This window comes from Carassius auratus, chromosome 6, assembly GCF_003368295.1.
Source record: "Carassius auratus strain Wakin chromosome 6, ASM336829v1, whole genome shotgun sequence".
Classification (NCBI taxonomy): domain Eukaryota; kingdom Metazoa; phylum Chordata; class Actinopteri; order Cypriniformes; family Cyprinidae; genus Carassius; species Carassius auratus.
The window spans coordinates 27,439,411-27,451,356 of record NC_039248.1 but is presented as its reverse complement, the minus strand read 5'-3'; the positions used below and the strand labels follow the sequence as shown (position 1 = coordinate 27,451,356).

The window sequence follows — 11,946 nt, the reverse complement described above, 5'->3', positions numbered from 1 at the left end:
AACTCATTAATTCAAAATGTAAAAAATGCATTATTTCTTTGCATTATAATACTAATGATTTGTGGAGTAAATGTGCTTAATTTATATTATTCATATACATTTACCTTAATAATGGAGATATATTTTAAACTTTATTTTATATTTTAAACGTTATTTTTATGTGTCTTGTGTTTTTTAGTAACCACGAGATGATGTAATTAGTTACTTTGCTGAAACAACAGTTTTTGAACGGTTCAATGAAACGAACTGTTCGAAAGAACCGATTCGCGGGAATCACTTCCCTTAACTAGACTCGTCAATCGGAGTTCAAGATGGCGATCAGCGAGCTGCTAATATCGCAACTTATCGATCATTAATATAGCATCTAAGTCATCATACTATTATAAACCATACGCGTTATGTCAGTATTTCAAATCAGCTTCTTATACCGTCCTAAAGCAGTGGATATCCGACACTAGTGTCTAGAGAAAGATTGTGTTTGTTGTTTTTTAGCTTACGTCAAATAGAAATAGTTGCTGATCAGCTTTATGAAACTGTTTGGAATGATTGGGAAGTTTTCATTAGTTTGGAGGTCAACATGTCGCTAAGAGAGTTAAAAGTATGCCTTCTTGGGGTAAGATTTTTTATTTGCTTTTTATGACTTTACGTGTATTGCAGTTTGGGTGCGTATTTAATGTTTTATCACTATGTTTATGTTCTGTCATAAATGTTATTGCATGCTATAAATAGCAATAAAGTGTGCCGGTGGTTTTACCTATTGTTCAAGCTTTGATGATCTCTTTTAAAGTGTTCAGTAATATTTCTGGGCTGGTGACGTATTTAACCACCCATTCAGATGTGGATGATAAATGTCTAGAGAATTTGAGAAGTTACATTTTGTTCAGTACATACATTGGATATATTTATATAGTTAAGGTAGTGTTGTCAAATTAAATCTTCTGGCATAAGGATTTCATATGGCACAATATGATATTTTTTACCTAACCCGAAGCCATTTTTTGTGACTATGACGATTACTTTATTTAACATGTGGTTTTGACCTCATATTCCAAACTTTTGACAAAAACTTTGTACAAAACACAGATATATGCATTTTAACTATACATAATGTATATGTATGTATATGTATATGTATATGTATATATATATATATATATATATATATATATATATATATATATATATATATATATATAATTAGTTTAATAGGTTTGTGTATTTTGTGACTGATTTTGATATTGTGTCTTAGGATACAGGGGTTGGAAAGTCAAGTATCGTATGGAGATTTGTGGAGGATAATTTTGATCCCAACATTAATCCCACAATTGGGTAAGCAAACTGCAAAGCAAACTCAGTGGGGTCAAGCAGACTGTGATGCAGGTTTTTCTGATTTCTAACGTGCAAATTGTGAAGGATCGGCACATAGCAAACACAGCAAGTGGTGACATGCACTGAAATGAAAGCTGTTTCAAGCAAACAAAATTGATACATAGCTTGTTGAAATGTCCTAAGGATTAGTGTCAGAAAGCACTGTAACAAAAAACAACTTGATTTATTATTCTTAAAACAAATAATCTTAGTAATAATAACTCAATATCTTATGAAAAAAATGTAAATCAGCATCTGGAACTAGTTACTCCAGCTGACCTGTTGTTGCTGATAAGTCTGAATGTAATAGAGATTCACATTGCATTAAGCGATTTAATATACCACATTGATTGTATAATACATGTTGCATCACAATGTGTTAAAGATTTAAACTGTGACCCCTTTTAATTAAGTTACATAAGTGTGAATCCAATTGACACTTATTTTAGGGCTCAAAACAAAAACGATTTTTCTGCTGTCCCAGTCCGACCAGTCATTCAGATTTATGACCCTGGACTACAAAACCAGCCATAAGGGTCAATTTTAATAAAATGGAGATTTAGACATGATATGAAAGCTGAATGAATAAGCTTTCCATTGATGTATGGTTTGTTAGCATATGATAATATTTGGTTGAGATACAATTTTTTTGGAAATCTTGAATCTGAGGGTGCAAATTAATCAAAATACTGAGAAAATTATGCATTTACAATTCAACAACTATGAATCCACAAAGAAACTTTTTGGCATACGGTGGCATAGGTTGTTCAGTGATTGCAAGACACAAAATTAATTCTAATAATAATTCACCACAACATCTGTTACATAACACAGAACCTGGTTTTTAAGCTTGCAGGGGCAAAACAACACCATAAGACGTTTACAAACAACAGGCAATCCTTATATAACTCATTCATGTCTCGCGTTTGTTTTGTGTGTATTTGCACCCGGCAAGACATTTGGAAACCCTGCATGACATCTACACGTTTTCATAATATATTGCTTAGATTTTGGGAGGGGGGGCAGTCTGGATCTATTATGGTAAAATACATTAAACAAAAACTGAGAGAGTTATTGTAAAATAAATGCATTGTAAAGACTTCTGAAATATTTAATAAACAAGATCAGCAGATGTCTCGGATTCCAAGCCAACTTATCTATTGTATCCCTAATGTTAACATTGATCGTGCCAATTTTTTTTTCAGAGCATCATTTATGACGAAGACTGTGCAGTACCAAAACGAGCTTCACAAATTCCTCATTTGGGACACAGCGGGACAAGAAAGGGTAAACAGTAACAATTAGTACAAGAACTGGGGTGACACATACACAAGCTGACTGCCATGAAATACAATGTTTCTGCTTTCACTTCTGTTTTTGCAGTGTCTTTTCTATTCAGACAGGGGGCAGTATTGCATGCACACATGTATTTGTGTGCATACAAGAGGGGTAAATTAAATTGGAAGGGGGACATGTATCTTTACATGCTCTGTATCTTTACATTTACATTTATGTGTTTAGTGAGACGCTTTTATCCAAAGCGACTTACAGGACATTCAGGCTATACAAATGTTATTTATTTATTTATTTATTTTTAACCAGCATGTGTGTTCCCTGGGAATTGAACCCACAACCTTTTGCGGTGCTAACACAATGCTCTACCACTGAGCCACAGGATCTTTACACGCTTCCCTCCCAAAACGCTCTACTACGTTAGTTAGGACAGCTGAAGTGTATGGGTGACATTGCGTAGTTTGAGTTGTTTATCACCGCTCATGATTTGACTGCACTCTTGAGGCTGTTTGGAATATGATCTCCTCTTATGTTTGTCTGTGATGTTATGTGATGCTAAATGTAGAATGCCAAGCGGCCCACACAAGCTGCTAGAAAAAATAGTATCATACCAAGTGTTAAGGAATAGCTTGTCTCTTTTATGCAACTCCATCGAAGATATAGGACTTTTTTACATGTAAAGCAGGAAAACAAAAAGAAAATGAACTGGAAAATAAATGTTTTGCACTATGTTTAAGTCTGCTCAATATGAGAGAATGAACATATGGGAAAGTCTGACTTATCTAGCCTCTTTACCCTCATCTGGTTCTGTTTAGCGCTTTGATGTATTCCCACCGGTAAATATGGTGCAAGTTCATCATCATGGCCTTTGAGTTGTTAAAGAGGTCAGGTTTTCTTTGCTTTTCTTTGCTTTGTTCGGGATGCTCTAGAGCCTGATGGGATGAAATGCTAGGCCATGTCAGAGATAGCGGTTTTTAGAAGAGCAATCAAAGGCAGAATCTCTCTCTCTCTCCCTTCCTACCTCTTAGTGTCTTTCTTCTTTCTATTCGAACTTCAAGCTCTATTGTGATTTTGAGAAGAGAAGACAGTTTTGTCCACAGATTCCCATATTCCAGTGGGAGCTGTGATCAGGCTTTTCACTGCATGTCAAGTTCTTGATTAGTTAATTATCCCACACATTGCTTTTTAGAACAGCATTATAGAAACCTGCCTTGTTTTGTAATCTTTGGTTTTTGCTTTAGTGGTTTTGTGGGTGCATTAAATTGATCAAAATAGACAGAAAATACTTTCAAGTTAATGCTGTTCATTTGAACTTCCTGTTCATCGAAGAATCCTGGGGGGAAATGCATTATGGTTTGCACAAAAATATTAAGAGGCGCAACTGTTTTCAACATTGATAATAATAAGAAATCAAGACATTCCTTGAGCAGCAAATCAGCATATTAGACTAATTTCTGAAGAATCATGTGACACTGAAGACTGGAGTAATGATGCTGAAAATTCAGCTTTGGATCCCCATAATAAATGACATTTTAAAATATATTAAAATAGAAATGTATTTTCAATTGTAACAATATTTGAAAAAATAAATGCATTCTTAGTTGAGCATATGAGGGTTTTGTTTTTTTAAAACATATATACATTAGATATAGGCAGAAATAAAAAATTGCATATAGCCAGCAAAGCGATTTCATGAGGTCTTTAAAACCGACAAATCGACTTAATGGCAAGAGTAATTTGACTGGAGGAAGTTGGATGAGAGAAAATGCAGGAGCAGAGTTGGAGAGAGACCACACAGTCTGGAATCCTGGGATATGTCTGAGGAGACATCCTGCAATTTTAGTCAAAATCTAAACTGAAGCATTTCCTCTTCCTTGTGCAGCGAGCTTTGCCAAAAACAGCTATAAATGTGAGAAACCGTGTCAGTCAAACTTGATTTATTCATTTTATTGGCGAAAAAGATGGATAAAGCAGAGCTCCGACCTGTTTTCTTAACTTAAATCCAATTTATATTGGATTTCTACAGCGTTTTCATGAATTAAATAATAAACTTTGAATGGTGTCAAATGAATCAGTAGAATAGTTATTAATAAATGTGATCTCACTTAGTACTGATGCAGTGATCAGCAAAACCAGTTAAGAACTACAGGTTCGAGTTCCGATTGGTTTTAGATATTATTTGTAAACTATGTCTGTTCACGCATATTGCTTTATTGACTTTTATTGATGAAAACTAGCAGTTCATACAATTTTGCAAATATATTACTGTGCACCAATTTGCAGCTCATATTGGTTAATTGTTAAGATTTCAGTAATTTGAAAAATACATTTCTAAACTGTGTATTTGATTTGAAGACTATTGCTCAGGGTAGCTCACACCTAAATTTACGAAAGTATGTAAAAAACTAAACTGCCAAGGCTTCTTGCCATGTCTACTTTCCCTACCCTGTCTCTCTCTTAATCACTCACTTTCTAATGCACTTTTCCCCTCTTTTAGCTTTTTTTTTTCTTTTCTTTTTTTTCTCAGATGAATGGCATACTGGATCCAGCTTGTTTTTATTAATCAGAGCCTTTTTGGTCTATTTTTGATGACCGGGGTCGAACAGCCCAACTACGCTATTTTATAATGATTAAACGCTAACTTCTTCTGACACGTCGCGCTCATCTTTCCCCTGATGGCTCCCACATGTGTTGATACGCCTTTCCATGCAGTTCCTCAACTCAAGCCCCCTTGGCATGGCCGTCTGAAACACAATTCTCCTTTAGGTTTTAACAGTGGCTCACGTCTAGGGTTTTTCACCGTGGTTTTCCCTAACCGCCGCCTAGAGTTCTGTTTGAACGGAACAAGTTAGAATAACATGCGTTTGTTTGTGTTTTAGTTGTCCATTTAATTCTGCATGAAACTCGAAGGAGACCTCTGCCAAAGCGAACAAATTCCTTCAAAGCTTTGAAATAAGCATACGCAGGTTGAAATCACCCGGTCGGGCCCTAAGAAGGGATGTTGAGATGTTATCAGTGATGATTAAGTCTTATTATATATATATATATAGTAGAGGCCATCATTTTTCTCTCACATCTGCATGTTATCTGTTTCGCTCTTAGTTTCGTGCCCTGGCTCCCATGTACTACAGAGGCTCTGCTGCGGCTATCATTGTGTATGACATCACTAAAGAGGTACTGAAATATTTCTTCATTATTACTTCACAAATCTTTCTGCTGGTAAAGCCATTAAAGGTATAGTTCACCCCAAAATGTAAGTTCTGTCATCATCTACTCAACTTCATGTCGCCTGAACTATGTGGAACAATAAAGGAGTTACTGGATGAGTTAAGACTTTTAGTGAGTAGTGGGTTAAATGTCAGTCTGTTCCTCACATAAGGCTATCATATGGCTTTTGAAGACATGATATATCATGCACAAGTCATACAGACTAATTTTATGGTGCTTGACAGCCGCTAGTTTGCACTCACGTTCAATTAATGGAAAAGGGCAGCTTAGACAGTCTGCTAGGTAACTCCTTTTCCGTTCAACGGAAGAACTGTTACCACACAGGTTTTGAGCAACATCAGTAGATAACGACCTTAAAGGCTTATGATTTAGCATTGTTGCTTGTCTTAAAGATCTCTCCATCTTTCACCCAGGAATCATTCCAGACGTTGAAGAATTGGGTGAAGGAGCTTCGCCAGCACGGACCACCCAACATAGTGGTGGCTATCGCTGGCAACAAATGCGATCTCTCCGATGCCAGGTGAATTCCACCATTCCTTGCCACAAAAGACTCCGCATCCTGTCATCTCTTTTCAGTTTGAAGGGATGCACCCGCGGTGGCTGTCAACTCAATTTGACGTTGGGAAAAGACCCGCATATTTGCTGTCAACTTGTCTCGACTCATTGAAAACAAGCTCACACACGTACCGTTACCATAAGCATAACTTGTGATGAAAAAGAAATCCACTCTTCAGTGGTCTGTAATTTATCTTTCCACTTTAAATTGCTTCACTCTTCCCACAGGTCCAATGATGTGTCTTGGTTCACCATTGCTTTCTTTGGCAGTATAGTCGGCTGTCAGTGCGGTTGTATTTTACTCTTCGAAACCATACAGACCGAGACATCGAACCTGAGGAATAGCGATCGCACCGCAAGCCATTCAGGCAATAAATATCAGGGAAAATTCTTGCAATTGTTCTGTCTGGCACATAAAGCTTAGATATTTGGTTGTCTGGCACAGCTGGTCCTGTTCTCGGTAATCCACAGCCATCATTTACTTCACTTTTAAACATTGAGTTAATTGTTTCTTAATCTTTTTTTTTTTAATCTATGTTAAAGAGATAAAAATCTATAATGATACTGATAACATTACCCAACTTAGAAATCCTAACCCTAACCCTAAATTAAACTCTATTAAAAGCATAAGTAAAACAGGCAACTTTATTTTAAGGTCCAATTCTCGCTATGAATAAACAATTAACTATGGCTTTTACCTCAATAATCTCATAATTTGCTGCTAATTTATATTTAGCAAGGTTGTTGTTAAGTTTTGGAATTGGGTAGGATTATGGATGTAAATTAAAATTCATTTTTTAGGGATATGGAATATAGTCATGCAGTATGTACTTTTATAAATACTAACAAATAGGGAATATTTGAATAATAGACATGCTAATAAGCAACTAGTTAATAGTGAGAATTGGTCCCTATACTGAAGTCTTACCAAAGCATTACTTAGTAGATATTTTATTGGATTTTTCCACATTTGTTGGCACAAATCCCATAAACCTGCGTTGAACGAACCCTATTTATGCCTAGTAGACAAGCACTTACTAGCGATCACAAACTTAAGCATTTACCCTAGTTACAACAGTCACCCAAAACATCCTAGCAAGGTGGCAGGCACTTTTCCACAAACAACCAGCAAAACTCATGTTAATTGAAATGTTTAGAGAAAACATCACCAGCTGGGCAGTTGATGTAAGAGAGAGCGAAGCGTCAATGGAAAATTGATCCATTGTCAGTGTGACCGGCCTGATACATGTACGTGTGTAATGTGATCAGCACCTGTGATCAGGTGACAGGTGCACAGAGAACCGGCACACAATAGTTTACCTCCTACATGCTGCCGTGTTCTAGTTAAACACCACCATCATGAAAAAATACGTGAGTTTTACAAGGTTCTGCCCACTCAGATAATCTCCCACACATGTTCGGTGTCAGTTTAAATCTTTGTAGTTGAAAATCTCCAGAAAAACACTGACATGCAAGTGTTGTTGAGAGTTTTAAATGTTAGATTTGTTCATTTATGAAACTGATGACCAATTAGTGTGGTATTAGTGTTGCAAAATAAGCTGCTACTCTTTCTTTTTTTTTTTTTTTTTTTTACTCCACTCTCTTATTTCACCTATTTTCCAATGTTCTATCCTTTTGTTTTCCAGAGAGGTGTCAGAGAAGGATGCCAAGGACTACGCTGACTCCATTCATGCCATATTTGTAGAAACCAGTGCCAAAAATGCCATTAACATCAATGAGATCTTCATTCAGATAAGTGAGTAAACTAACTATTCATCAGTGGTATGTAATTGACAGGGCTGTAGAAATCCAGAATCACTCATTTAGGCCCCTGTGATTTTAGATTGTTTTGTCTTCCCTTGATTTTGATTCTTAATCAAGCAGGTTTAGTTTGAATAAATGCTGTTTATTGCAACACAGTATATTCTTAAAATGATAATGAATGCATGATCTATAATTGATCCTGATGGTGGTGAGAATAGTGCTTCAGTGGATACTTGTTCTTGCCACTTGGACCCGGGGCAGTGGATGAGTTACAGTAGATACAGATCTTTTACCATGGAGCTTGGCAGTGGCCCCATTGAGGAGCAGGCTTTCTTGCAGGTGCATGATACTGTGCTTGTTACTTTTGAGGAGGAACTGAAACAGCAAATCGATTTTGCTTTATGTTTTTTTCGTATATGTTTTGTATTGCTCATTTTCATTTTTATTTGATTTCCTTTACAGGTCAAAGGATCCCAGGTATAGACGCGGGTGGCGGGTCTGCAGTCAAGGGCTTCAAACTTCGTGGCCAGCCATCAGAGTCGACCAGGGAACGCAATTGCTGTTGATGTAGCCGTAAACAATTTGGCCAGATCCTCTCCAGCCGCTTGTTTTATTTTCGATTAGTAACCAAGCAGATGACGAATGTGATGTCATAGGGGAAGTTACGTAACTTCCTTTTGGAGCCAAAAACAAAGTTCAGTTAAGAATCGAATTAGATATATACAGCAGTATGAATCCTGATGCAATTCCTAGAGAAAGGAAGTCGTTGTACCTTATCTTGCCTGTCTTCAGCCCCCCGTTCAAATGTCTTTGGGGATCCATTTCTGTTGTAGATCACTGCTCAGAAACAGACAGCAACTAAAAACACCTGCTTAACAGATCAGATACTGTCCTGTCTTGCTCTCTTTCTCTCTCGTTCATTCTCATCCCTGTGCACCAACCACTGCAAAACTATATGACGATTCCAGGTGAAGCTGTTGTCTGTCCATCTGTACATTTTCAGATTTTCAGCAATCCTAATGCAAGCAACACGGCGTTCTTGTCTCACTATTTGCAGATTTTTAGTGTGTTTGATAAAAAATTTTTTTTTTAAATTCAGGTCTCACTTCAGTCAGGTCAAGTGGAAAAAAATAGGAAATTATATTTAGCAAAAAGTGAAGGTAAAGTCCATTCTTATGACTATTAAGATGTTTTTCATTTTGTAAAAGTATAAAATTAATTTCAACTCTAAAACAGTACCTAATATAGCTGTATTGCATTAATGATGAATGCAGAAACACATTATAAAAGTGTGCTTAATTGTCCTAAAAGTAATGTAACAAAATGCTCTTAAAAATAATCCTCATTATCGCTCCTTTTTATTGTGATTATGAGGGTAAAATGACATGGACATGTTTTCAGTGACATTTACTCAAACACAGATTTACTATTATAAATATCAAAATATGTTTGTATTTCTGTTACACAGGACCAGACATGAGGTCGTGAGCACTTCTGTCTTTCCTATATTTTGTATATGAAAAAAAAATATATAATCATTGGTAGTACTAAAAATATAAATAAAGATTTAGCAAGAGATGTCTGAGCCTTGGCCAGAAGCCCTATTTTGAGATTAGTTTATTAAATAATATATGAAGAATGTGCCAAATCTTTTTTGTGACATAGAGTTGCAGATCAATAGGTCGGTCAGCGTGTTTGAGTTCAGCAAAACCTTCTGCTTATCAGTTTGCAAGTCAAGATAACAGTAGTAACACATTCTTTGCTCGAATAAGCCACATACTGGGTTGCCAGATTCTTAGCTACAGATCCAGCCTGTTCTTGGATTAACAAACAGTTAGAATGGACTCTTATGTTTGACGATAAATGTCCGTTGTTACCACTTGCAGTGCATTATCGTGGCATTAGAGAAGTTCAACGCTCTTGATTTAAAGCTAAAGTTGTCCAGTCTTCTAGAATGCTGACAAGAATAGCAGATTCAAAGTGTTAGATTTGATAACTTTTCCAACTGTTCACATGTTTTTCATTTCAGAAATTTAATGTTAGTGGGAAGGAGCCATTGCTGGAATTCTGTTACACGAAGTGGTGCAATTTAGGCGTTTGTCCAAGACTTCGTGAAGTGTGCATTATGTCCGAAAAACGTTGCATTTTAACCATTTGTGTTAGTTGGCAGTTGTTTGCTTCAGATCCCTTGCCGTTCCATTTTGTGACATTTTACTGGATTGAATGATTTTATGACATTTTGCTGGATTGAGTGATTTTGTGAGGACCTGCCAAATGGCCTAATTGTCTCATAAACATTTTTCATCTTTCTCATTCTTTCACTGGCCTGCACATCCAACATGCTTTTATTATCTGGACAGGGATAAAAAAGGAGCATATCTGGAACCTAGTTTAAAGAGACTATGCTATACCAAATATTCTGCTTTGATTTTTTTCCTCTAACTCATTTTTGAGCCTAAATGTTTTCTTTAGAGCTCTACTGTCCGTTTTGTTGAAGAAATACACTTAATTTGGGAGAAAAAGTCTTAAGAATTGCAGAAAACACCTGAGAAACTAGCATTTAAATGATTTGGAGTAATGTACACACTATTCATTCAAAACCCTTAAGATAATGTGGTTGAGTTGCTCTTTTTGTATACATCATGTAGAATTTACATTGAGGTTTATTCAACCAAAATGTAACATTATCTTTTACAGTTTGTCATATATGTGAATATAGAATACATACATTATGATTTCTTAACTGCATATACCCACAATGTCAGTTTTAAGGGTAAAATGTGCTTAAAATGTGTTTCATCTACTTGTACATCAGTATAAAATGACATCATCTCTGTTGTTTTTAAAAATAAGTATGTGGCTTGTGTAATTTGTCTTATGATGGTACTTTAAAAGTATGTCATATATTATCACATATGCTTTTGACACATGAAATTGGCAATATAGGAGTGTTTAGTGAATCAGAATGTATATTATGGGCATCGTCAAAGTCTTGCGTTTCTTTTGCCGTGATTTATCCTGTAATTTTATATGCAGTGATGCCAATTCAACATAATGTTTTCAGGAATTCACAAGTGCAATAATAATACTTTTCCCCTCCAAAATGTGTGCTGTCAGTAATAATAGCTGAGAGATTTATAGACTTATTACAGTAATTGTACTTAATCCATGAATTTTAACACAACAATATTTTCCTTTAGAAGACAGTGCTTGTTAAATGGAAAAAAGGGATTACTTGGAACAATACTTAGGGGATAAAATTGTTTTTTATTTTTCAGAATTGATATGTGGCTTTCGCCCTTGTTGAAACAACTTGGAAAAATAACAGTCCTAAGCCATTTCTATTGATGTTTACACAGAGAATAACATTCAAATTGATTCTTCCAGTGTCTGTAATATACCGTACTGCGAAGTAAAAGTATCTTTCACTCAAACCAGAATCTTAAACTTTTTTTTGTTCTGTCATGTCAAACTAATTGGAGAAGGAAACAGTTAAACTAATGTCACGTCATGTTAGTAAACTCACTGTAGGGTCTTTACAATGTATGGAAATACATTACTAGCTCTAAATGTTTTTAGAATAGCTGTTTTTTGTCTTATGCAAAGCCTGTGATCCACAAGGAGACCAAATGTCTCGTTTAGTCTGGTTGAAGTTCTTGACTTCTTAGCCAATTGAAAAGGACTTGCTGAATTGCTTGTCCTCTTGCTAGGGAGCACAGGCTTTGCGTTAATGCCTTT

The 11,946-nt window shown here is 35.9% G+C and overlaps 1 protein-coding gene across 1 annotated transcript; it reads left to right on the top strand.

Annotated features, from left to right (window-relative positions):
- Nucleotides 1-292: 292 nt before the first annotated feature.
- Nucleotides 293-11,642, top strand: LOC113105106 (ras-related protein Rab-22A-like). Its single transcript, XM_026266227.1, has 7 exons — nucleotides 293-613; nucleotides 1,250-1,329; nucleotides 2,574-2,655; nucleotides 5,764-5,835; nucleotides 6,303-6,409; nucleotides 8,091-8,200; nucleotides 8,671-11,642. The coding sequence occupies exons 1-7, from the start codon at nucleotides 578-580 to the stop codon at nucleotides 8,772-8,774; spliced, it is 591 nt and encodes a 196-aa protein (XP_026122012.1). The 5' UTR covers nucleotides 293-577; the 3' UTR covers nucleotides 8,775-11,642.
- Nucleotides 11,643-11,946: the final 304 nt, after the last annotated feature.

What these genes read in the sequence shown, in the direction of transcription:
- LOC113105106 (XM_026266227.1), top strand. Translation starts at nt 578, where the DNA reads ATGTCGCTAAGAGAGTTAAAAGTATGCCTTCTTGGG. An exon ending in AACATTAATCCCACAATTGG is followed by an intron (nt 1,330 to 2,573) that starts GTAAGCAAACTG and finishes TTTTTTTTTCAG; the next exon opens with AGCATCATTTATGACGAAGA. An exon ending in TGTATGACATCACTAAAGAG is followed by an intron (nt 5,836 to 6,302) that starts GTACTGAAATAT and finishes TCTTTCACCCAG; the next exon opens with GAATCATTCCAGACGTTGAA.